The sequence below is a fragment of the Rana temporaria genome, chromosome 1, assembly GCF_905171775.1.
Source record: "Rana temporaria chromosome 1, aRanTem1.1, whole genome shotgun sequence".
NCBI classification, from domain to species: Eukaryota; Metazoa; Chordata; class Amphibia; order Anura; family Ranidae; genus Rana; species Rana temporaria.
The window spans coordinates 352308410-352335163 of record NC_053489.1 but is presented as its reverse complement, the minus strand read 5'-3'; the positions used below and the strand labels follow the sequence as shown (position 1 = coordinate 352335163).

General features: G+C 45.6%; 1 protein-coding gene across 1 annotated transcript in view; it reads right to left on the bottom strand.

Annotated features, from left to right (window-relative positions):
• Positions 1 to 26754, bottom strand: part of CERS1 (ceramide synthase 1) — a 90018-nt gene that overhangs the window by 17227 nt on the left and 46037 nt on the right. Inside the window, exons 4-5 of the mRNA XM_040320933.1 lie at positions 14684 to 14845; positions 14427 to 14574 (exon numbers count right to left, since the gene is read on the bottom strand). Coding sequence (XP_040176867.1) covers positions 14427 to 14574; positions 14684 to 14845 — 310 coding nt within the window. The remainder of the gene's footprint in view (positions 1 to 14426; positions 14575 to 14683; positions 14846 to 26754) is intronic.

Sequence of the window (26754 nt, the reverse complement as noted above, 5' to 3'; positions counted from 1 at the left end):
GCTGATTGTTGGGGCAAGGTCAGATGAGTCTGGGCATGTAAAACCTTTGAGATTGACATCACCTGGTCTTCCCAGACGATGATTGAGAACAATCCAAGACACTGGCAGGTCTCAGCTTTGCAAAAGGGGCAGTGCGTGCTATAAATTCTGCAGGTGCCCAAACTTTTGCAGACGCCATTTTTTTGTTTTCTGTAATTTTGAAAGTGTAAATGATGGAAATAAAATCTAACTTTTTTCACATATTATAATAATGTCTAATCTGTAATTTGATGCCTTTTGGAGATTTTTCCATCTTTTCTTGACTTCGTTATGCACATTAATACAAATTTTTACCTGGGGTGCCCAAACTTTCGATCCCCACTGTATATATATATATATATATATATATATATATATATATATATATATATATAAAATAATGTTTGGGGATGCTAAATAATTTGCTAGCAAAAAATACAGATGTCAGAAAAAGGCCTGGTCTTGTAAGTAGCGACACATCTACTCTATAATTCCCTATTTAATGATGTGACTAATAATAACTGTCACTGTTGCTTGAGCCTTCAACCAAACTGTCAAACCATCAAATAGCTGGTGTCATAACTGATCACATGTGCATCACTATTGCAACTGCAGATCAAACAGAGGCTAAGATGGCAGCTTCCTTGGCTGTAAAGGAGAGGAGGGTTTAGTTCCACCTTAAAGTGGATGTAAACCCCATTCATGAAAGCAGAGAGCTTATCTATTCAGAAGACTGCTCTGCATATTCCTGCCTTCCTCTGCCTTTGTGGAGGGGGGGGGGTGTGTGTGTCTTTCCTCCAATCAGTTTTCACACAGACCCAGTTGCCACACCCACTGCTGAATGAGGAAACAAGATTTCTAACACGATCTGCACTTTTTAAACGTATAGAAAGCTGAAGACAGCAGATATAGATGTAAAACTTATGTAGGGAGATTTGTTTCAACCCTGTGTATCTTCTGAGGCTGTTTAGCTCGCTGGGTATAGGAGAGGGTGTACATACACTTCTACTGATTAACTGATGACATGTACAGGCAGGCTGTATAGATGATCACCTGCAAACTGATAGCTACCCATGATCTCCATCCGCCCAAATAATAATCATAAAAATCTAGGGCCATATTCTCGTAGATCGGCGCATATTTAGTCAGGCGTAGCGCATCTCAGATGCGCTAGGCCGGCTTAACTTGGAGAGAGCTGTCCCATATTCCCGGACCACATGCGTCCTACGATGCGCTCGTGTAACTTAAATGTGTCGGCGGAAGCAGGTGCAAGTGACGGTAGGAGGGATGTGGGCGTGAAGCATTCTAATGAACCGTGACCCCATGCAAATGATGTCCAGACCGAACGGAGCATGCGCCGGACGTGCCCTGCCCTCTGCGCATGCGCAAACCAACATTAGGCGTAAATCCCCGCTGAGTTGGGCCGGCCCAGTGCATAAAAGCGTCACCACATGCGCCCAACGAGTGCAAAGTGACTCCATTTCTTTCTGTTGGTGGTGTGAGATCTTGGAGCGTTCACTTTGCAATGCCTGGACCCAGGAAGGAGAGAAGGAAGAAGAATTTCACACAAGATGAGAGGGCCATCATAGTCTCTGCTATGGAGAGATATGATTCTCGTCTCCATGGTGCAGACAGTGGCAGCACCAGCAAAACCAAAAAGGACGAGATCCTTCGTAAAATTGCTGCACAGGTCAATGCCTTAGGCCATGAGGCCAGGACCCCCCAGGACATTCTGAAAAAGATGAATGACCTGTCAGGAATAAGATGGCCCCCATTGCTAAGCATGCCAGGGGCACTGGAGGGGGGCCACCCTGTACTATCAGGCTCTCAGAAGAGGAGGAAGTCATTGCCCGCTGCCTTCGGAGGAAGCAGGTGGAGGGCCTGGAGGGCCATGACTCAAGTGAGCCGCCCATGAGGACAGGTAAGTGTGTTTTATCTTCTATCTGGTGTGTAGCATGTTTGGGGGGGGGGGGGAACATGTGACAAGTGTGTGGGTCCACCAACATGTGAATGTTTTGTGTCATCCACAGGTGTGCAGGAGGGAGCGGGGCCATCCAATGCTGCCAGTGGCCGTCACACACCATCATCCCATGAGCAGCCTGCTTCTGTGGCTGACCCCCTGGGAAGCCAACAGGCCTTGGTGGAGGGGAGTGGGCAGTCCTCCACGCAGGAGGTGGTTGAGGAGGAGGTCGTCCAGGAGGAGGTGGTCCATGAAGAGGTGGTCCACACCGATCAGGAGGTCTTCCTATTTTTGGATGAGTCGCATGTGGTGGCAGGACCATCACAAAGCCACCGCATTTCCAGCCCCTCAGGGTCCTCCAACACCCTCTCCAGTCCCTCCCGTCCCATCCCCCTCATCTCCAGCCCCTCAAGGTCCTCCCCCTATGCAAGGGCCCCAGCCACTCCTGTCCCCAGGAGGGCGACCCACAGGACAAGGGGTGCGGCAGAAATGCTGCATGAAAATCTGGCCAGGCAGCAGGACCAGCAAAGTCACCATATGGGGGAAATTGTGGTGGAGTTGAGGCGCCTGTCCAACAGTCTGTCCTCCTCGGGAGCAGTACCAGATGCTCTACAAGATGTGGCTGGAAACAGCGCAGCCACAATCACCAGCCTTGGTGAGCTGCAGAATACAACGGCAGAACTTGTGGGGGAGGTTAGGTGCCTGCGAGTGGCTGTTCAGGCCCAGACTGCTTCCCAGGAGGCCCTGCTCACCCGCATAGCGGTGGCTTTGGAGGGCAGACAGGCAGCCAGGGAGGGACCTGGGGATGCTCCTCCACCACCTGGGGATGCTCCTCCACCTGGGGATGTTCCTCCACCTGATGCCCCGGCTCCCCCCAGGCAAGTGAGGGCCAGGAACCTGGGCACCAGGCGTAGCCCACGCCGGGGCAAGTGATTTTTCTTTGGATTTTATATTTGCTCTGGTTAAGAGTTTATTTTTTTTGTGCTCTGGTTAAGAGTTTATTTTTTTTGTGCTCTGGTTAAGAGTTTTTTTTTTTGGGTGCTGCACACAGGCAGTCGTGCAGAGTACAGTGTGAATGGTGTGTGAATGTGGGGGGGTGACACTCCTGCCAGTAAGGGGTGTCACCCTCGGGCGCTGGGGATAAGTTCTCCCCAGGTCCGTATGAATGGACAGCAACATCATTGGGGCCTTGACGCGGCGTTGCTGCTCCTTAGTACCGTGCGGTGTACTTCGGTCTAATCCAATGTGATGTGCATGTGGGGGGGGTGTGCTAGGGACCACAGTGGTATGCATGCGTGCATTCTCATTGTGCCATGTTTAATGTGTGTTTTTAACGTTCAAAGATTCGTTCCACGAGACATCTCCTGACTGCTGTACCATCAGCAGATGGGGTACCCTCGGTTAGGGGGGGAATGTCGGGTTCGGGGGTCAGGTCATCACGTAGGTCAATCTGCAGGCCCTTTCTCACTGCAAAGTTGTGCAGCACGCAACATGCGATGATCTGGCACACGAAGTTTGGGGAATACAACAGGGTCCCCCCAGTCTTATCCAGGCATCGAAAACGGGACATAAGGAGGCCAAATGTGCGTTCCACCACTCCACGGGTACGTGCATGTGCTTCATTATATCTTCTCTCTCCTGGGGTTTGTGGATTCCGGAATGGGGTCCCAGTGCATATGCAGAGTCACCTGGAAGGGAAAAGACATGAGGATGTTAGTCATGCATGTGCCCCTCGTGATGTCTGCATCATGGGGGGGGGACAGTCATACCTGACACCCATGTCACTCACCAGCCAGCCAGCTGTCCCCATACACAATAGTAGTGCTAAGACCACGCCTGCCCCTGGCATGTTGGCATACGAATGTGTTGTCCTATAAGTGTGGTTGCTCAGCTCGTCCGGTATTGTGGTGCTGCTGTATTTGCTTTCAAGCTGACTTACTCAGGTCTGGAGCAAAGTTAACCGAGCTTTATGAGGGGTAACTTTCAGCCGGCCATTCGTCTTACGCGCACAGCGCGTAGCCTAAGCCGATCGCGCGTAGGTTCGGGAATCAGCGCATCTAAATCATTTACATATTTGAATACTAATTCTATGGCAGCGTAGGATGCCATCAGCGGAAATATGCGCCTACGCTGCGTAAACTTAAACGAGTTAAGACGGACGGGAGAAGCCTTGTTTCTGGCGGATCTGGTTCTGTGACTACGTCGCTTAGATAGGACGGCGCATCTTTACACTTACGCCGTGCATCTCCATATACGCCGGCGGAACTTCTTTGAGAATATTGCCCCTAGACCTAAGAACACCCATAACCTACTCCCTTCCCCCAAGCTAATAACCACTGGAACTTGAAATATTCCGTAACAGTAGATTAAAGAATACTCACTGATTCTTTTCTTCAGCCAGCACACACACTGTGCATTGATATATGGTTGATTCCCACATGCTGAAATCAACATTCAGCCAAACACATGACAAAACATTCATTGTTAAATGAGGGAGTATACAAAGAAAGAAGACCTTCAATGTAAAACAAAGTGCATACAATGAATATTATTAGCTGTTTCACCCAAAGCTGTCTACACAAATAACACTACATATAACTTTACTGTAATATTTAAACATCCATGATTACCTCATTGTATTGTTTATTAAAATTCCACTTTGACCTTTCCTTCAGCCTCCTAAAACTGCATAGCAGAAGTCTTTTGGAGTACCGTGGAATCTACTGACTGTTATGGCCAGCTAGGCAGGAAATGACAGGGAAACAAGAGGAAGTATGGTATAAGCAATTATATGCTAAAGCACTGCTACAGCCGTGAACTCTTTTTTTTATTATCCTAGAAGTCTAGCTCCTATTGTTTAACTACTTGACCTCCGGATGATGTACCCTCTTCATGACCAGGTCATTTTTTGCAATACAGCACTGCGTTACTTTAACTGACAATTACGTGGTCATGCAACGCTGTACCCCAAAAAAATGTCCTTTCTTCCCACATTAAGCACTCTTTCACACGGAGCGGATCCGTGTTGATCCGCTCCGTTAGCCCGTTTGGCTCAGCGGGGATTCCTCCGTTAATCCCCGCTGAGCTGTCGGCGGACAGGGCGGTCCCCGCACACAGTGCAGAGACCGCCCTGTCTCTCCTCCGCTCTCCCCTATGGGGAATCGGATGAATACGGACCGTGTGTCCGTATTAATCTGATCCGTTCCACCGGACGGAAGAAAAATAGGGTTTTCTTCCGTCCGCAAAAGCGGATCTTTGCGGACGCGGATGGTTGCGGACGTTAGCGGATGCATCATCCGCTAATGTCTGCAATCCCATAGGGATACATTACAAGTCCGTAAACGGACTTGTAATAAACGGACCGTTTGTCCGTGCGTGTGAAAGGGCCTTTTGAGCTTTCTTTTGGTGGTATTTGATCACTTTTTTTTTTGCGCTATAAACAATAAAAGACAGTCAATTTTCAAAGTAAAGGCTGCATTTGATGGGCACAGTGGCTGCATTTGATGGGCACAGCTAGGTGTATTTGATGGGGCGCAAGTGGCTGCATATGATGGGCACATGTGGCTGCATTTGATGGGCATAGTGGCTGCATTTGATGGGGCACAGTGGCTGCATTTGATGGTGCACAGTGGCTGCATTTGATGGTGCACAGTGGCTGCATTTGATGGGGGACAGTGGCGGCATTTGCTGGGCACAGTGGCTGCATTTGATGGGGCACAGTGGCGGCATTTGATGGGGCACAGTGGCGGCATTTGATGGGCACAGTGGCTGCATTTGATGGGCACAGTGCTGCATTTGATGTTTTTTTTTCAGTATTTTTCAGAATTTTTTTGTTTGTTTGAGCCCCCCCAAAAATTTTGAGCACCTGCTGCCACTGACCTGATGACAGGCACCGAGTAATGTGCCTGTAATAAAGTAATCCATGGGCACATTACTCTGCCTCGGAAACACACAGCAGAGAGAACAAGAGGTGGGGGCTGGCTATACCTCCCACCCATATTTTGAGCTTAAGTCAAGGTGGAGCTACAGCCAGAATTGACAGTGATAAAATTTTATTAATAATAACGACTGTATTTATTGGAATATAACACTCACTTTTTTACCCTGAAAAAAGAGGGTAAACTGTGCGTGCGTGTAATACGCAGGGGGCTGTGGAAAGTTTTTTTCCTGAAACTTCCCTCTTAAAGTTAGGGTGCGTGTTATACGGAATAGATAAACCACCTTATGTCCGGAAATGGGAGGAGGATCTAGGGCGGGAACTAGACAACTCAGATTAGAATCAGATATGGAATACCACAAAAACAGCTTCACCCAACATACAGGCGATAGAGGCAAATTATAAAGTATTAATGAGATGGTACTTGGTACCTGCTAGGATAGCTAAATACGCAAAGAATTACTCTGCACAATGTTGTTCTGACATAGGTACATATTTCCATACTTGGTGGTCATGTCCGAAAGCTCAGATATTTTGGATAGGGATATTCAAGATTGCATCAATACTAAGTGGAAAGAATATTCCTTTAGATCCTGCCACGGCAATTCTCAACTTGAAACCAGAAGGTATTTCGCACCCCCCTGGAAGTCAGAAACGACTCTACCCTGTGTGACCGCAGTTCAATCCCCCCAGGAAATTGGGCCTGCACTGCGTGTCTTAGCTGTAGGTAGCGAAAGAACATCCTAGGGGGCAATTGGGAGGTGTCCCTCAACGCATCATAAGGCAAGATCCTACCCCCAGACATAACCTGACGCAGGACCTTGATCTCATATCTAGCCCACAGCGCCGGATTAGGGACTGTTTGCAGATGGGCCAGTCGGGGATTACCCCACAGCGGCGTGTGTGGGGAGATGGTATTGGGGCCACTAAGCTTGGCCGTGATCTGTTCCCAGACCCTGACGGTTGTACGCATAGGGGTCGTCATTTCAGGGTGTGCCTTAGGTCCCCTAAACACCAAATTACTCAGTGCCGAGTAGGAGCCAAGCACAGCCGCCTCCAGGTTGACCGCAGGGTTGGTCCGCGGCTGGGAGAACCACCAGCGCACAGTCACAACCACTGCCGCCCAGTAGTAGAGTTTGAAGCATGGGAGCGCCAAACCCCCCAACGAGAGAGGGAGCTGTAAGGTAGTTCGGGCAACCCTGGGGGCCTGCCCTCCCCACACAAATGTGTTCACCGCCTGGTCTAATTCCCGAAAAAAGGAGTTGGGGATGGGAACTGGGGTATTACGAAATACATAAAGGAATTTGGGGAGGAATGTCATCTTAAGGAGGTTGATTCTCCCAACGGGTGACAAGGGGAGGGACCTCCAGGCCTGGAACCTGACGATCAACTGCTGGAGTATCGGATATACGTTATCAGTGAGATATTGAGAGTGGTCTCTCTGGATTTCAATTCCCAGGTATCTAAATCTGGAAACCAGGGTCAGCGGAATCTGCGGATCTAAAGGGGGTGCAGTCTGGGATAGTGAGAATAGAGTCGACTTGGTCCAATTGATCCGAATGCCCGAGAAGGCGCCAAACTGGTCTATAATCCCCAAGGCCGCCGCCAATGAGACAGATGCATCTGGGAGGTAGAGCAGTGCGTCCAGGGCCATCTTTTCCATTGGGCACGCTGGGCAGTTGCCCGGGGGCCCTGCTTGCCTGGGGGGCCCCACCAGCTGCCCAGCAAGTAAAAAATTGTGGAGAGTGACGGGTTAGAACTGCCCATGCCCAGTTTGCGGAAATCACAGAGAAGATCCGATCCTCCACAAGTGCAGGGGGTTGCTGATGTAAGGGGGGAGTGAATGCAAAAATGTAAGGGGGCACTGATATAAAGGTTCCCCCTCCTTTATTAGTGACCCCCTCTTACCTTAGTGTATTTACTCTACGGAAGGTGGTCTCTGGTCACCAGAGTGCCCCCCACATCAGAGTTCCCCTTTACATCAGAGTCTGCAGGATTCCCCCTTACAATGCAAGGGGGAACTCAGTCTGCGGACCCTGATGTAAGTGGGAAAGAGAAAGCAGTGGACTCTTATATAAGGTGGTCTCTGGTCACCAGAGCCCCCCTCCACATCAGAGTTCCCTCCTTAGATCATGATCTGCAGCGTTCCCCTTTACATAAGAGTTCCCTTTCACTATAAGGGGGAATCCTGCAGACTCTGATGTTAGAGGAAACTCTGTGCTGGCTGGGTTATAGTAACCTGACCTTCATGTCAATGAAGAAATTTTTTTATTTTTATTTTACTTTTGTTTAACTTAAACACATTGCTAATGGCACTAGCTACTGTATATATTTATAGTTTAAATACTGACATTTGCATTGTTCGGCACTGAAAACTGTAATTTTAGGTACTTTTTTTGCACTGGCAGTAAAAGACGTGGTTCTGCCAGTAAATTTTATGATTTTTGTCAGTAAATTCTTGTGCGTGATTGTGTAGACAGGGCCCCAGTGCACTGTATTGCCCGGGTGCCTATAATGCTCTTAAGATGACACTGAGTGCGTCGTCCGCATATAGTGAAAGCTTCTCAAGCACCGAACCCACCGGAATTCCGCCAACTGCTGGGGACGCCCTAAGTAGAATAGCCAGGGCAAATAGCTTGTTCTTCTTTTTTACTGTTTACTCATGCACTTTTTGGCCTAGTCGGAATTTTTTTTGTCCAGGTACCATATGCAGACGGCACATGGTTATTTCACATATATAAGTTACTCTTGTCTCCTCCCGCTCCTCAAGGCGCATAGTTCTCCTTCCTTTGAATGACCCTAATGCGCCCCGAGGACTGGGAGTCAGTAAATATGACTGTTAGGGGGCTTAACTCCAAAGTGAAACGTTCACTCATGTTTGATTATCTGTCAAGGCACAATCCGCATGTGATCCTTCTCCAGGAAACCCATCTAGGGTTATGACCCTCAAGAGAGCTAAAATAATGTACGCCCTTCACTCCACATACTCCACATATGCCAGGGGTACGTCAATCCTTATAGCCAAATCAGCCCCTGTCACTATCAAACATATTAAGCTGGACCCTAATGGCTGCTTTGTAATTCTAGTGCTAGAACTCCTTTACCCTACACAGTAACTAGCCTGTATGTTCCCCCGCCCTTCACCAAACAATTTTTTGAACGAGTGATGGGCGTGTTGCAGGAAATAGCTGAGGGCCCTCTATTAATAGCCGGTGATTATAATACAGTACTGGACAACTCCATTGATAGATTCCGCTGCTCTACAATACCTCCCACACCCCTAGTCTCCTTTCTGACCCAATTTGACTTGGTAGAGGCCTGGAGATGGAAGCATGCGTATGTGAAGGAGTTTTCATGTCAGTCTGATTCTCATGGCACCTTACTACGTATAGATCTATGTTTAATGTCATCTGATATGCTTAATATGGTATCTAGAATAGAATATCATCCCAGGGCGATATCTGACCATTCCCCTTTGATGGTGGACCTCGCCCTGGATACATCTCCCTCATACCGAGTACGGAGATTGAGCCCACTGTGGTTAGCAGACCAAGTTGTCACGGACCAGAGTGTGGCCAAGATGAAATCCTACTGGATAACCAATGAACAAAGCGCCTCCATTCCTGTGGTATGGGATGCCTACACGAGGGCCCTTTGCTGCAGCTATTGGACGGGCCCGTAAGGCATCCCAGTCCAGATTGGTGAGCGTGGAGAAGGAACTTAGAGATGCGGAGGGCGCATACTCTGCGTCTACCACTCACGATACACATGCAGTGTGGCGACATAGGGCCAGGGACCCGGAATTAATACTTCTGGAGCACACAAAAATTGCTATACCAAAACCAAAGGCTTTTTGAGTTTGGTGACAAGAATAGCCGTCTGTTGGCCTATCTTGCCAGACCTGAATATCAGCCATGCAACATCCAGAGAATCCCAAACTCTGAGGGCGCTGTAGTAGTGCAAAATAGCGAGATTATGGAAGCGTTTGTCTAATTTTACTCCACATTGTATGCCACTAGAGCACGCTATACTATAGTAGAACTGGATGACTATTTGTCCCACATTTCCCTTTCCGAAATTGGTGGATCATCAGGCCCTTTTGCTTGATGCTCCTCTCACAACTGAGGAAATAGAGGAGGCCATACAATCGTAAAATAAAACACCTGGCCTAGATGGTTTTCCCATAGAGTGGTATATGCAATTTAGGGAAATGCTTATCCCCCACTTGGTTCGGGTATACAATTTTGCCCTGAAGACGGGACAACTTCCACCCTCTATGTCAGAGGCGCTGATTGTTCTTATACACAAACCTCACAAGGACCATCTTCTTTGTGAATCATATAGGCCGATCTCGCTCATTAACTCAGACGTTAAGATTTTGGCTAAGGTGCTCGCCCGAAGATTGAAGACAGTCATTACGTCCATTATTGGCACAGACCAAACTGGATTTATCCCTGGGCGATCGACATCTATTAATCTACGCAGACTTTTCACCAATTTACAAGCGGTACATGACTTGGCTCTCGAGCCGTTTTGGCTCTAGATGCTCACAAAGCCTTTGACTCAATCAAATGGACATACCTCCTGGAAGTCCTGGATAAATTTGGATTTAGAGACACTTTTATTAAATGGGTACAATTACTATACTCTAAACCAACTGCTAGACTGAGAGTAAATGCTTCCATATCCAAACCCTTTTTGATAAATAGGGGTACCAGACAGGGGTGCCCTCTATCGCCATTGCTGTTCGCACTGGGGATAGAACCCCTTGCGGTGCTGATACGATCCAGTGGGGAGGTTAAGGGATTGACGATTGGGGGTCTGGAAGAAAAGGTATCCTTATACGCTGATGACATGCTGATTTTTTTGGCGGACCCCCAGTCGTTTCTCCCTACCCTGCTGGATATTATCCAACAATTCGGTCAATTTTCGGGATTCCAGATTAACTGGGATAAATCTCTCCTCTTTATGATAGATCAGGCAGTACCGGTATTATTACCTCCCTCTTGCCCATTACAGACTGTTAGCACTTTCAGATACCTAGGAGTTTTTATACAACATCCCATCTCCTCCTAGATTAATTTAGAGCCTCTTATCAGTAGACTGAGAAACACGCTGAAAACATGGCATAACCTTCCTCTAACGCTACTAGGTAGAATAAATATTTTTAAAATGATCTTCTTGCCATTCTGAGCAACTCACCGCTTTGTGTCACAAAAGCAAAATTTAAGGAGATAGATTCCATACTGACTAACTTTATCTGGAGGGGAGGAGCAACCCAAATTGTGAAACATACCTTATAATTACCCGCTCTTGAAAGGGGTCTGGCGCTCCCCTGCTTACAAACCTACAATGTTGCATCATAGCTGGCGCACATGCATTGGTGGTTCTACCCTGAAGCCAACAAAGCAGCCACTGCTTTAGAGGCAGCCATTCTTACATCCTACAAATCAGAATTTAATACACCAACTGTCCCTTAGGGGAAGAGACAGCGTTGCAGTCCTGGCAATGACCCTAAAAATCTTTAAAGTCTCCAAGATGTTGCCATCCACTGCACAAATTACTTACTCCCCGAATGCTCCGCTCTGGGGGAACCCAAGCCTACCAGAGTTTTTTCGCAGGACAGATGGGGGGTTCTGGTCTAAAAAAGGGGTGAAGGTAATCTCACACTTATTCACAGGAAACACATTCCACTCCTTTGCGGAATTTCGTGTGGACTACGGCCTCCCACACACAGCCTATTTTCATTACCTGCAGATACGTCACACTGCTTCAACGCAGTTCGGGCTCCGAAATATTGATCTCCAGCCCTCCCCGCTAGAACTATTGCTGAGGGACTCCTCCTAAACCAAACTTGTCTCTACATACTACAAAGTGTTGCTTCACTCCACGACTGACAGGCTTGGGGCTGTTGAACGTAGATGGCATTGTGATATACCTGAGCTGACGGAGGACATCTGGAGGGAAGTTCTCCCCATCCAGGTTGCCTCTGTCATCTCTTCCCGTGACAAAGTCATCTAGATGAAATTGTTGTATAGGTCCTACTTCACACCTTGTTTGCTGATTAAACTGCAAAGACTGCCTTCTCCACTGTGCTCTCGATGTGGCATGGCTGATGGTACATTCTTCCATATGATGTGGTATTGTACTCCGATAAGAAAGTTCTGGTCAGAGGTTACAGCCTTTATTAGCTCCTTAACTCAGAAACCTAATATCTGTAGCCCCTTAAGGTGCCTGCTAGGATACATCGATGATCACGAACTCTCTAAAAATGTAGAATCTTTTATATGCATAGTACTATTTTATGCTAAAAAATCAATACCAATGCATTGGAAGTCTCAATCCTTGCCCACTATAGCCTTCTGGCTTAATATTGTGAACCGCGCTGTACCATTGTATAAGATGACATATGAAGCTAGAGGATACCCTAAAAAATTCAGCCAGAGAGTACTGTAATGCCTATTCAGTAATGAATGTACTATGACTATAACCCCGACATGTCTATTCTGCATGAGTCCTCAGACTCGCTGTGAATTTAAGAATGCCGATCAGTATTACGATTGATATTCCGCTTTGTATCTGCTAACTGAATTTCAGATTGATATACCTTTTCTTTTTCTATATTCTGGGAGAACTGTTGGCTCCAGATGTATACCTCTGTATGTGTGTGTGTTTTTTTGTCTGTTGTGTGAAAAAACAAATACAAATTTTACCTTTAAAAAAAAAACAGTTTTCTAACAAAAAAAAACAGTTTTTAAATTGTAAACACTAAATCTTAGAAAAATGTTCGGGGCTGAAGTGGTTAATATTGCGGTTAGACGCTTATTTATCATGATCCAGGAGAGTTTGTGTTTAAGCTGATTAAAAGGTATGACTGCTTATTTCCAGGACCTCGCAATGATGATTTTAGCTGACACAGATGTAGGTGATGAGTTACATCTGAGACATCTCCTCTGATGTCTCAGGGCCTCCTCCACCATGCTGCCTAGTAATGGGATTTGATCAGATTAACTTGGGTGAGGGAAAAAATGAAATTATTTACTCTGATCCAAAAATGCCCCACTTTGGGGCACTGCCACTATATGTGAAGCACTGTGCTCTCCTGACCGCAACCTCAGAAGCATAGCGGAGAAAACCCCAGGACATAGGCAGCCAGTTTAACCAGTACCATGCACCATCGTAATAGCACTTAATAGTTTTCCTCAATAATGTAGGTGTTAATCTCAAAGGCTCCTTGTTAACACTTTTTCATTTTTTTTTTTCATTTCACTTCATTGCTATTACAATGAGGCTAATAAGCCCCCTATATGATAGCATGGGCAGGTGAGAGGTTCTCTTTTTGACTGGTATAGGAGAGCTTTACCTACCACCTACCTGGACAGGGAGGAATTCAGTGGCACCAAACATATATCCAAAAGGCATGGGCAAATCCATTCCTCCAAGGTCCACCCCATAAATGGATAAGGGTGGACCTTGCACCAGGTGTGCCTATACAGCCCTCGAAGCAGAACATAAAAAATAGATGTGCATAAAAGGGTGACATTACAAGTCTAATAAATAAAAATAAAATGAACAAAATAAAACACATAAACCCTATTGGTATAACCCAAATATCATTATCACAGATCTGTAGAATGCAGGTCTCTAGACTTATCTTGACCTGGGTTTCCAAGGTGTGGGAACAAGTTAACACGCTCCTGTGATAGGTTCCTTAGTCCCACAAACATGGATATGATTTGATGGGACCCACCTAATGGGCATGTTCAAAGAATAGACAGAGACATTGTATGTGTGAAGCCTCGTACACACGACCGAGGAACTCGACGGGCAAAACACATTGTTTTCCTCGTCGAGTTCCTTGTCAGGCTATCGAGGAACTTGACAAGGCAAGTTTCTCCATTCCCGTCGAGGAAATAGAGAACTTGCTCTCTTTTTGGCTCGTCGAGTTTCTCGACAGTTTCCTCGACGAAAATGTACACGCGACTGGTTTCCTCGGCAAAAAAAAATCTCCCAGCAAGTTTCTTGCTGGTTTTTGCTGAGAAACTCGGTCGTGTGTACGAGGCTTGAGAGTTGTACTCTCCCGTTTACTACCTTTGACCCATTACCCCTTTTCCTATCTCTTGTAGTTAGAATTTACTGTATGTATATGTCTGTTTGTACACAAACCCTGATTTTAACATCTAACTGTCCTTAAATAAAATCAATTAAACCCCAAACAGAGCACATTCTTCAAGGAAATATGGCCACTAGCAGGAGCTGACCTTTTATTTTTGTACCTAAAGTCCCACTACTGCAGATGACAGTATAACCCAATCGTAAAGAACATAGGAATCTATGTCCAATAATAACCTCAGAAAAAAGGATTTCATGGCGAGTACAAAAAATCAATTTTTTTTTAGTTCCGATCCACTTTAATACAATCGAAAAGGAACATGCAACATTAATGTTATCTTTTGAGAAATTAATTAATTGCAGGTTGTGTAACAATCTGTCACAAAGTAGCATACTTACCAGAAACCAATAAATATTCATAAGTGTCAGTGCAAATAGGAGAACATTGAAGAAGAAATAAAAAGGGATGTCTGGATTAGACTCAAGGCTGGAACAACAAGTGACATAAAGCACTTTCATAGGAAACCAGTAGAGTCGGAACCAGAACCTGTAGGGACAGGAATGTGACACTATGTAGAACTATATAAACAATTAGATATTTAGCAGCTGATGTGAGAGGTCACACATAAGACAGGTTACAAAATGTATCACCTTACCAGCTCACACTAAATAGGACGGATCCAATATCTGTAATGATGCTGTTCACTTTGTGGTAAGTTCCACCTCTTGTTTTGAAGTAGACGTTTAGTTTGGAAAATTCGAATACTATGTCATTAACATCGTGATGAAAAAGTACCAGAATCCCAATGTTGTGGTACCTAGAAAAACACGTGATAAATAAGCTTGTCATTATTTCTGCAAGTTACAAATTAACTTTTAACTTAAACAGTGGGGTTGATTTACTAAAGGTAAATAGACTGTGCACTTTGCAAAAGCAGTTTATTTTTCCCAGATCAGTGACACATGCAGTGTTGCCAACCGTCCGTATTTTTACGGACAGTTCGTAAAAATGGGAATTTTTTTCCCCTGTTCGTAAATGTCCGTGGTTGTGGGAATGTGTCAGTAAAAATAGCCGAGATCGGTTCGGCTTGGAACTGCGTATGGAGATTGGAGGCTGGGGGTGATTGGAGGCAAGGGGTGATGGTGGCTGCGGTGGCAACGCAGAGGGGGATGGAGGCAGGGGGGAATAGAAGCAGGGGGAGTGGGAGGCAGGGAGTGTTAGCGGCAGGGGGTGATTGGAGGCAGGGGGTGTTGTTGGCATCACAGAGGGGGATGGTGGCATCACACAGGGTGGGGATGGAGACAGGGGTTGTTGGTGGCACCACAGAGGGGGATGGAGGCAGGGGACGATTGGAGGCAGGGGGCCTAGGGGAGATTGGAGGCAGATGGAGATTGTGGCACCGCAGAGGGGAGTGAAGGCAGGGGGTGTTGGTGGCAGAGAGGGATGGAGGCAGGGGTGATGTGACTAAATAATTTGCCCTTATTATATCGAAAATAACAAAAATATGTTTTTTTACCTTAATATCTACCTTAAGCCTCAGGCTCTACTCATGTGCTTGAAAAAAAAAAGTCCGGAGCCCTGCATGCAAACTAGGGGGGGCGGCGCCCCTGTGCCCATTATGGACCGGCCGCCACTGCTGTACATGATTGAATGATGGAAATCAGCAGAGCTTCACCGCATTCACTAAGCTCTGGGGAAAATGAGTGCAAATGCACTTGCAAAGTGCACAGTCTATTTGCATTTAGTAAACCAACCCCAGTGACTTTTAATTAGAGTATCAATATTAGTACAGTTTTTGTTAAAATGGAATGGAAATAAAGGGATTACTTAATAAGGGTAAGGCAAACAGAGAAGAGGGCTTCCCAGCTCATCTCATATGGGTCTGGTAATACAGGTACAGAATTTAGGCCTCATTCTTACTTTGCGATTTGGAATCACAGGCAGAATCACCATGATTTTACCTGCAATTTCAAATCTCAAATTTCAAATCGCATGGCCATCGCTGCAAAACACGCAAAAAGTGTTTGGGTGCCATTCTTTTTAAATGACAACCCAAATGTGGTGTGATTTTACAGAAAAACACACCTTGAAAAAATCACTTGAAGCTTGTTGCCAGTAAAAGTAGCAAGAGCTGCATTTGGATGAGAAACATGCCTAGGGTAGCCTATTCAAGTGAATCGGCTGTTCTATGCGGAACACATAGAAACGCATGAAAATCGCAATTAGAAAAATCACATACAGAAACGCTTATTCCAGCTACACGTAGTGTAAATGGAGTGCAAATTACAGTGCACATAGAATGGAACTGAAATGCATGCATTGATAACACCAGATAGATATCCAAGCAGATACTGCTTACTTTCAGTACATGGAATAGAGATCTATAGATTAGATCTAAGGTAAATCTAATGTTTATATGTAACTATCCTGCATTATATGGATTGATCACGTCAGCTCCGGAAGGTTTTACCCACTTCATGACCAGGCTATTTTTTTGCTATTCGGAACTACGCCACTTTAACTGACAATTGCGCAGTCATGCAATGTTGTACCCAAACAAAATGTATATCTTTTTTTTTGCAAACAAATAGAGCTTTCTTTTGGTGGTATTTGATTACCTGTTTTTTTTATTTTTATTATTATTATTATTATTATTATTATTATTAATGATATTATTATATAAACAAAAATAAATTACATTTAAAAAACAAACAACAAAAAGAAAACAATGTTTTTTATTTTCTGCTATAAAACATATCCCATAAAAAAAAAAAAAAAAAAATCTAATCTCTTAATAAATGTTAGCCAAAATATATTCTGCTAGGTGTTTTTGGTAAAAAAAAAAAATCCCACTAAGTGTATATTGCGTGAAAGGTATAGCGTCAACAAACTATGGGATGTATACTGGAATTTTTATTTTATTATTATTTTATACTATTAATGGCTGCGATCAGCGACTTATAAAACAGGACTGCAATAGTGCGGCAGGCAATCTGATTAGTGAAAAAGCAACGAGATCCCCTGTCACTGAACACTCAATGTGCTGTTTACACTCTAGCTGGGTTCTGGGGAAGATCAGAGCCGATCACTGGGTGCCGTCCGTCAATCATGGGCTGGGACAGGGTATGTGCTGTGACGAGTCCTAGCACAGCCAGGCCAGTGATTGGTATGTGCTGTGGGAAACCACAGCACAGCCAGGCCGGTGATCTGCCGATATGGTTCCTCCTATCGATATGGTTCCCCTCTTGACTGCGCAGGCGCAATCTGAGCCGACGGAAATCACCGAACCTAAGCAGCTGTAGCAAGAGGTCCAGGGCAACGTAGAATTTGCTGTAAGTGGTTGGTCGGCTTCACGTCCTCGCTTTGCTCAGACAGCTCGCCGCGCTCACTTGGCCTCCTGGCTCTTTTTTTAACATCCTCCAATCCACGGGGATGTTAAGGAATGAGCCTGGATACCGCCTGAGGTTCGGAGATTTCCGTGGGCTTAGTCTGCGCCTGCGCAGTCAAGCAGGGAACCATATCGATAGGGGAACTAGATCGACAGGACACCGGCAGGCCCCCTACCAGGAAAAGCAGAATCACTTATATTTAGGCGATTCTGCACAGCCGGCCCGCACTGTAGCTTTACTGCAAGCGATACGGTTTTTTAAGGTCTTGCTTATATGTAGATCCTGACCCGACACATCTATTCCTTATACCACAGTACTGTCCTCACTAATACAATAGGAGGTGGCTGATTAGGTACGCATCTGACCTAGGATAGGTAATCATTTCCTGTTGAAGAGTTTTCTACTGGCTGAAGCAATTTTAAAGTTCCATATATTGAACATCTGCCTTCAGTGTCAGACCATTGCACGTGTTCCTACAGGACACGTGGTATGCAATATATAAGTGCTGCAGTTCACAGATGAATTATTAAAGTATGTCCTTAATTATCAGGTAGTGATCCCATTTCCATTTACAAACAGTAATTGGGAAACGCAGGGACAGACAAATTCCTCCCTGATAAAATAGGTCATGTTAGTATGGCTGACTGCAGATTAGCACACTCATGTCACAAACACTGCATTTACACACAGATCTGTGCACTGTCTCATACTGTTACTCACAGAAACCACATTTCATTTTTTCAAGCTTTTCTATTTCTAAGTGGCTGCCTAGAAATGTAATCAGGGTTTTGTTTAGTATACATTAAAGCCCAAGTTCTGGCACAGCAATGTATTTGCTAAACCTTTAATTAAGAGTACGTAAAACCAACATTTCAAATTCCTGATCTGTGCCGGCTGTACCATGTACTTGTATGAAAACGTATCCTGTTCTCTTTGTATTGCTTACTCTGTGTGAAATCTCTGGTGTTCCTGCCAGCCCCTATGCTTTCCTATTAAAAAACTGACCACGGTAAGCAGAACACACTGTGGTCAGTTCTCTATCTGTGCTGGGAACTCATCCTCCTCTCCTCCAAAGATCAGACCTCTCCTGACACCCCCTCTACCTCTACACAGCCATTCACTGGGAAGCTCAGTGTACTGCTGTTTCCCCTAGTCTAGCTCTTATGCAACTGAGAACAGCAGGAATGTGCTCACTTATAAAAAAAATGTATATCTACTGTATACACAAATGTTGTGCCTTTCATTTTAAACTATATGGGCTGTTTTACACGGTGAGGGCATACAATCATATATATATATTTTTTAACCAGCTTTATTATAACAAAAAGTGCATACATGTACATACATCCAAAGAGTCAATGATATCATGAGGGTGTACAGTAAGCAGAATACAGACAGTTCAAACATGAATAACAAACATATGGAAAACAATAACAAAAACAGGAAGAAAGCAATATCTGGTGCCGACCATGAAGGTAATCTAGATCCACAACATCACACCCATCCAGGGGTATACCACCCATCTGGCAACACAGACTCAAGGCGTCTTACACAGGATTCCAAAGCATACAATCATTTTAACATATAAATAATGTAATTAATTTACTACTTTAGGAGTCCAAATACAAGATTGTGATATGTACAGCAGGGAACCTCTCTTTTCCAGCTCCTCTCTGTGTAAGCAGGGCCCTCGGGTTCAACAACGTCACTGCACCACTAAGGGGCCTACAGAAGTACAGGGCACTCCTGGGCTGCTTTCTAGCACTGTACCTGCCTGATCCCGTGCAGAACTACTGTTCTGCCCAACATGTGCATAGATGGCAGGCTGTATAACCCCGAGACACCAACCCCTTGGTCCAGAGCAGTCAGAGTCACACTTTCACCAGGCCTTGTATTTTGACTCCATGGTTGCAGGCTATGGCTCTGTCATAGGGGTGCCACCTCATCCCTTTAAAACAGAAGACATATGAATTACACAGGTTCTGTGGCTGATTAAGGTGGTAATTTAACTCAAGTGGAGCCTTATCTAAATTAAATTAGCCTCAGAACCTGTGTAATTCATATGTGTTCTGTTTTAAAGGGATGAGGTGGCAACCCTAGGCTCTGACAATTTTACCATGCACCTGGGTCCCATGTTGTGTGTTCTGGTTGAAGGATCTTGTTGTATATTCCTCTTGCAAGTCTGTTTAAAAGTGCAAAGCTCTTTGGGCCATATCCACAAAAGAGATACTCCGGCGTAAGCCGTCGTATCTCTGGTTCTAACTTTGGAACTGATCCTCAGAAGCAGTTTTCCTAAGTTAGGCAGAAGATCCGACATCTGTAAGGGACTTACACTGCCGGATCTTAGGATGCAGTACCGCATCCGCCACTGGGGGCATTTTGAGTCGAAATGCCTCTTCTAGTATGCAAATTAGCACTTAGGGCGATCCTCAAAGCTTTTGTGCCTAGTTTTTTCGCCGTAAGTGTTAGTTTGCCTGGTGTAAAACTAGGGCTGCTTTTACAAAGTGTAAAGTTAGTCACATCTTGTAAAGGCCCATTCAAGCGACGGCATTTGGTATGCATTCCCGAGGGAGAACTCCACGGCAATTTGTAAAATCCAAACCGGCATGGGTTCCCCCCCAGGAGCATACCAGGCCCGTAGGTCTGTTATGGGTTGTAAGGAGACCCCCCCTCCGCCGACAAATCAACGTAGGGGGTCCCCCTACAATCCATACCAGACCCGTATCCAAAGCACGCTACCCGGCCGGTCAGGAAGGGAGTGGGGACGAGCGAGCGCCCCCCCCCCTCCTGAGCCGTGCCAGGCCGCATGCCCTCAACATGGGGGGGTTGGGTGCTCTGGGGCAGGGGGGCGCACTGCGGGCCCCCCCACCCCAGAGCACCCTGTCCCCATGTTGATGAGGACAGGACCTCTTCCCGACAACCCTTGCCGTTGGTTGTCGGGGTATGCGGGCGGGGACTTATCGGAATCTGGGAGTCCCCTTTAATAAGGGGGCCCCCAGATACCGGCCCCCCACCCTAAGTGAATGGATATGGGGTACATCGTACCCCTATCCATTCACCTGTAGGCAAAAAGTAAAAGTTAAAAAACACACAACACAAGGCTTTTTAAAATAATTTATTATTCTGCTCCGGATGCCCCCCCTGTCTTCGTTATTAGCTCAATTACCAGGGGGGGCTTCTTCTTCCACTCTCCGGGGGTCTTCTTCCACTCTCCGGGGGTCTTCTCCGCTCTCCGGGGGGGGTTTCTTCTTCCGCTCTCCGGGGGGGGGCTTCTCCGGACTCCGGGGGGCTTCTTCCATCTTCTCCCCTCTTCCGCTGTTGACTCGGCGAACCCCGGTTCTTCTGCAGATGTCCGGTGCCTTCTTCTTCAGCGCTGGCTACCTGCTATCTTTGTGTGTTAGCTCAATTAGTAACAGGCAGCCGGCGCGGTCTTCTGTGACCCCCTACGTCGATTTGTCGGCGGAGGGGGGGTCTCCTTACAACCCATAACAGACCTAAGGGCCTGGTATGCTCCTGGGGGGGGGAACCCATGCCGTTTTTTTCTTTGAAAAGTGTCATGGAGTTCTCCCTCTCAGGAATGCATGCTGAGCGACGCTGTCATTTTTTTTTAAAAATTATTTGTTTTCCCGGCGCGTCTTTTTTTTCACCCGTCGCAACTTTAGTGTCCCGTCGCAATCCACAAAGCCGCCCGGCGTCAATTACGTTCGCGCGATGCACGTCGGGAAAATTACGTCACACGAATGCGCAGTACGGCCGGCGGGAGCGCGCCTCATTTAAATTGTAAACGCCCCCCGGAGAGGAGGAACGCCTTACGACGGCGGCACTTAACTTACACGGCTTGAAATTTTTACGTAAGTGCTTTGTGGATCAGGCACTTAGGTAAAAACTTTAAGTCAGTGTAACTTAACTGCTGAAAGTTAAGTTACGCCGCCTGGCTGAGGATTTGGCCCTTTTTTCTTGTATGATCACATAGAAACGCTATGTTGAGGTTGAAGGGTTCACTCCCAGGACAGTAGAGTACACCTCTTTGCATTAATCATCACCAACTCCTGGCCGACCAGGTTTACACTTGTATTCACAATCCTATATACCCCACCAGTGCATCATATTATGGTCGCAACAATCCAGCCGCCTGTAGCCTTACTGTGTACTGGCCCACTTCAGGTGCTTCCACTTAAGCACTACTTGTGAATAAGGTCAAATTAAACAGGAGGACACAATGGCCTACTGCATTACCAAACAACACTTTATTAAAATTCTAAACATCTTCACAAAAATGCTCCTAGAATAGCGTTGTCAAAGAAAACACACCAAAGAAGGTCCAACTGTGGAGCGACATCAAGTCCAAGCCCTCACTTCAATAGGCAAGCCTAGGCATTTTGGGAGAAGTTAAACCCACCAAAGAAGGTCCAACTGTGGGGCGAAGTTCACCAAAAAAGGTCCAACTGTGGCCCGATGTTTTAGGTTCTTCCACTTAGGCATCCTCTGTAATTAACGTCACTCCAGCCAGAAGCAACGTCCACACTTTTTTTTTTTTTTGTAAAATTATTTTTATTGAATTTTCAAAACACGTATACAATAACAGGCCACATACGTGACCAACATTGACCGGTTAAAACACAAAGACCGGTGTACAAAACCAAAACAAAACAAAAAAAAAAGGGGGGGGGGAAGTAAGGGGGTGACAGAAATGCTCGCATTAAACACCGTCAACGTTCGCTGAACGGACTAGGATGAACAGAAATGAGATGGGGTCAGAGCACAACCGATCCCCCCCACACAATATACATAAGACTCTTCCGCCTACACCCAGCTCCAGTGCTAAACCAAAGGACGTATGGCCCCATTTCCTCTCAAGGAGCCCATCTATAACAATAGATTACCACAAGATCCTCCACAAAAGTGAACAGTCACCCCTATGCGTATAGGTTATATTTCTCCACAATTCCCTCCTACAGGATTCCCCGACCACTGCAGCTGCTGGACACTAAACTCCTCCGTCAAAGTAGCTTAGTCTGACACCGTATCTGTGGAGGCCATCCAACCCCCCCATACCTTATCAAACTTGGTCAATGCCCCTCTACTTGAGTATGTGGCTTTGTAGAATGGGATGGCTTTGTTGACTAGTACCTTCCAGGCTGTCACCGTCGGAGCAGAGGAACTTTTCCAAGAAAGAATAATTATTTTCTTGGCATAGAAGAGCACAAGAATGAGAAGAGACCTTATAGCCCTAGTCGTAGCTAGGGGTTCAACCAAGAGTAACAAACATACCTCCACAGTCATGGGGATCGAGATGGTAGTGACCGACCAGATGCAATCCACCACTGCCTGCCAGTATGCCTGAATCTGGGGGCATTCCCAAAAAACATGCATAAAATCGGCAGTAGGCATGGAGCACCGCCAGCAAGCCGATCCCTGACTTCTGAACATTCTAGCCAGTCTGGCAGGGGTCAGGTACACCCTATGAAGAAACTTGTAGTGTATAAGTCTGTCTCTTGTAGAAACTAAGGCCTGAAAAGCCGCCCCCCAGACATCCCTGTCCCGAGGTCACCGAGTCCCAAGCACGCCTGCAAGGCGACAGCAACCCGGTAGTCTCTGGAAAAAGGTCCTTATAAAGGCTGGATACCTCCTTGGGGAGTGACACACTTTTTACTGAATGTTTGAGATATACAGTTTTATGATGCAGCCACAAATCCACAAGCAAACCTCCCAATAAAAATTGTAACGTCCTTTACCCATCTTCAGCGGCATTATTTAAGCCCCCTGTTTTATGGTCAGTAGTGCACTTAGTAAATGACCCCAGCACTCCAAGGGGAACCGACAAGGGGGAAGCCAAGAACACAGTCCCACTGCCCTACACTCCAACTGTACTAAGCTCCACCCACTACTTTTATAGGATCCTGCCAGAGAGGCCATGAATTCAATAGTGAAAGATCTTCTGCTCTATCATAGTGAGGAGCAAGTTAGTGCAGCCAAACAGCAACTTTTACTAACAGGGTTCCCTCTGAAAGAGGATGGATAAGGGAAAAATAGAGTTGGGTCTGATACACCTAGGCATAGGTGTGCACAGCCTATTGCATTAGGATGTGCACCCCAAAGCTCAAACACACACTACCGATCGCTCACTGTGTTTATTCAAAAAGGGAAGGGGTCAGTAAATTACATATTTACCGGCCCCCTTCCCCCATTCACCCTAAAACATCCCGCAGCATCATCCGCTGGGAGAGGAGCCAGCAGCGGTGCAGCAGGAAGGGGGATAGCTAGGGCAGTAAGGGGAATCTATGCTGCACAGTGTGATTAGGGTGTGCCTGGGCACACCTGGCACACCCTGTGCGCACGCCTATGCACCTAGGTCTATGTCTTTTATAGTCCACAAAGGAGAGGAAGCAGCAGGACTGAAGTAGGGAATATGCATTTCTTCTTCTTGCTACTGTACCTCAGATTGTCATTGTTGCATAGGGGGAGATTTACTAAAACTGGGGCACTCAGAATCCGATGCAGCAGTGCATAGTAACCAATCAACCTTAGCTTGTTCAATTAAGCTTTGGCAATAAAACCTTAAAACGCTGATTGGTTTCTATGCAGAATTGCACCCTCCAGTTTTAGTAAATAACCCCCATATTGTCATGAATGTCCATTTGCTGCCCATATAGTGTCGCAATTGTTCACTTGTAGCTGTCATATTGTCTGCCAATTTGTTGCTTCAGGAACTTAAACAGCAACAATTCCCTCTTGGCGAGCAATGTACGCTTCAAGAATTCCTACCTGGTTCTGTTTTGAAGAAAAAGCTGTTTTTCCTTTTGGATACTGATTCTGAATTGGAGTGATCAAATCATTTTAATCAGCTGGTTCACTTTCAGGGTTAAGATGATAAATGTGCAGTGTCTGCATCCCTTTAGAAGTGATTAACCCTAAGGAATTTTGATGCATCGAATGCCTAAAATCGAAATTGTATTACAATTTAGGGGAAGTTTTGTACACCAATGATGTACAGAACAAAGTCAGGTTCCCATATTGCATTTTACAGAAAATGACAGCACTGCAGTTTGAAGAGGAAAGGTAATTTTTAATAACATTAAATTAAAACACGGCTTGTGCAGCAGTTATATATGATTTTCTTTTATTCTTTTATTTTTTTATTATTATTATTATTATTATTATTCAGGAAAGTGGAGTTACACTTTAGGTAAGCACAGGACCACCCTTATGCCTTGCTCACACGATCAGAATTTACGATGGTAAAAGTCAGACTTTTTTTATCAGATATTCCGACCGTGTGTGTGCCCCATCAGACTTTTTCTTTAGAAAGAGAACATGTTCTCTTTTTTTCCGACGAAAATTCCGCTCGTCTGTAGGGAACTCCGATGGAGAAAAAAAACACGCATGCTCAGAATCAAGTCGACGCATGCTCGGAAACATTGAACTTCATTTTTCTCGGCTCGTCGTAGTGTTGTACGTCACCGCGTTCTTGGCAGTCGGAATTTGGTGTGACAGTGTGTATGCAAGACAGCTTGAACTGAATTCCGTCGGAAAAATCTGTCTAAATTTATCCCGACGGAAAATCTGATCGTGTGTACAGGGCATTTCACTCTAGCCAGTATACACTGCTCTACTTCTGTTCATGTTTTCCCTGCATTGACCAACTGACAGTAGATTTTCCTGTCCTCAGCTGAACTAGTATTGATCACCAGAGTTTAATGAAAACAAATGGAGCTGCTGCCACCCTTCAATACAAAAGACTGACAGGAGATCCAATTTCCAACACCTGGTAACCAGGGGCATAACCGATATGCCTTTGGAGCAAAGTCACTATGCGGCATAATGACTTTCCAGACTGATAGGTAGATTCAGTAAGAGTTAGGCCGGCTTATCAGTAGAATCTACGCCGACTTATGTTTAAGCGTATGCTCAAACAGATATACGCTTTAACATATCTAAGATACGACGGCTTGCGCCATCCTATCTTAGATTGCAATATTTCGGATGGCCGCTAGGTGGCGCTTCCATTGTGGTCGGCATAGAATATGTAAATGAGTAGATACGGCGATTCACGAACGTACGCCCGGCCAACGCAGTACTTTTACGCCGTTTACGTAAGAGATAGGCCGCGTAAAGTTAGAGCTGGGCCCTAGTTGGAATAGTAATGTCAAGTATGGCCGCCGTTCCCGTGTCGAAATTCGATTTTTTTACGTGGTTTGCGTAAGTCGTCCGTGAATCGGGATTTACGTAGTTTACGTCCACGTCTAAATCAATAGGCCCGTGCGGCGTACTTAGCCGCAATGCACACTGGGAAATGTAGGCGCCCGGCGCATGCGCAGTTCGAAAAAAAAACGTAAAAAACTTAAGGTCAAGCACTATTAACATAAAACACGCCCCCCTCAAACACATTTGAATTAGGCGCCCTTAAAGAGAGAAAGGTTGGGCTGGCAGCATCACATGGCCACCAATTCAGGTACGGTAAGTAAAATGGGCATTTGGATAGTTTTGTTTAGATAACAAGCGTTAGAGGAAGATGGGTTGTAATATCTTGAGGTTGGGTTTTAAACATTTCTGTCATCAGATATTAGAATTTTTTTTGTTTTAGACTAAACTTTTCAAACAAATGGACAGTTTATAGTCCTTTAGATGGCTGGATTGTGGCCAGTGGGGGCAGAAAATGCCCCGGGCCCAGCGTCAGTGAGAATAAACAAGGCATCAGTGCTGGTGGTCAGTAGGAGGGGGGAGTAGTGCCACATCATTGGTATTAGTGCAAGAAATTGTGCCCCATTGTTGTTGTCAGTGGGAGGTACTGTATAGTGTGTCATATAATTGGGAGCAATAGTGCCCCAGGGGCCAGGTGAAGGCTGGCAACGGGCCGCAGTTTGGAGACCCTGGTTTTAGACTGCAGTCCTTAAAGGCTTAAATAAGTAACACCCCATTATTCTATTTCTTTTGAAAACAAAAGACAACCAAACTACATACAGTACTATACACATTCATTTTAGACAAAGTAATTAGCCAAATGCCATTGCTACCTTTATAAATAATGTAATTGGGCAGGGCTGCACCTTGTGCTATTCCTGGCTCACAAATCACAGAAACTCGAGCATCAGCATAAACATTTAATTTAAATGGCTTTATGATCACCTTAGCTGTTAGAATATAATGTGACACTGTTTGTCTAGATGTCTCTAGGTAAAGCAACCCTGTTATTATGTACTCAAATCAAACTAGACATACCCACATACCCAGAATAGAAACAAGTGAATAATTACTTACCATTCACACCATCAGATTGACACTTTGGGGGGGGATTTACTAAAACTGGTGCACACAAAATGTAGTACAGCTGTGCATA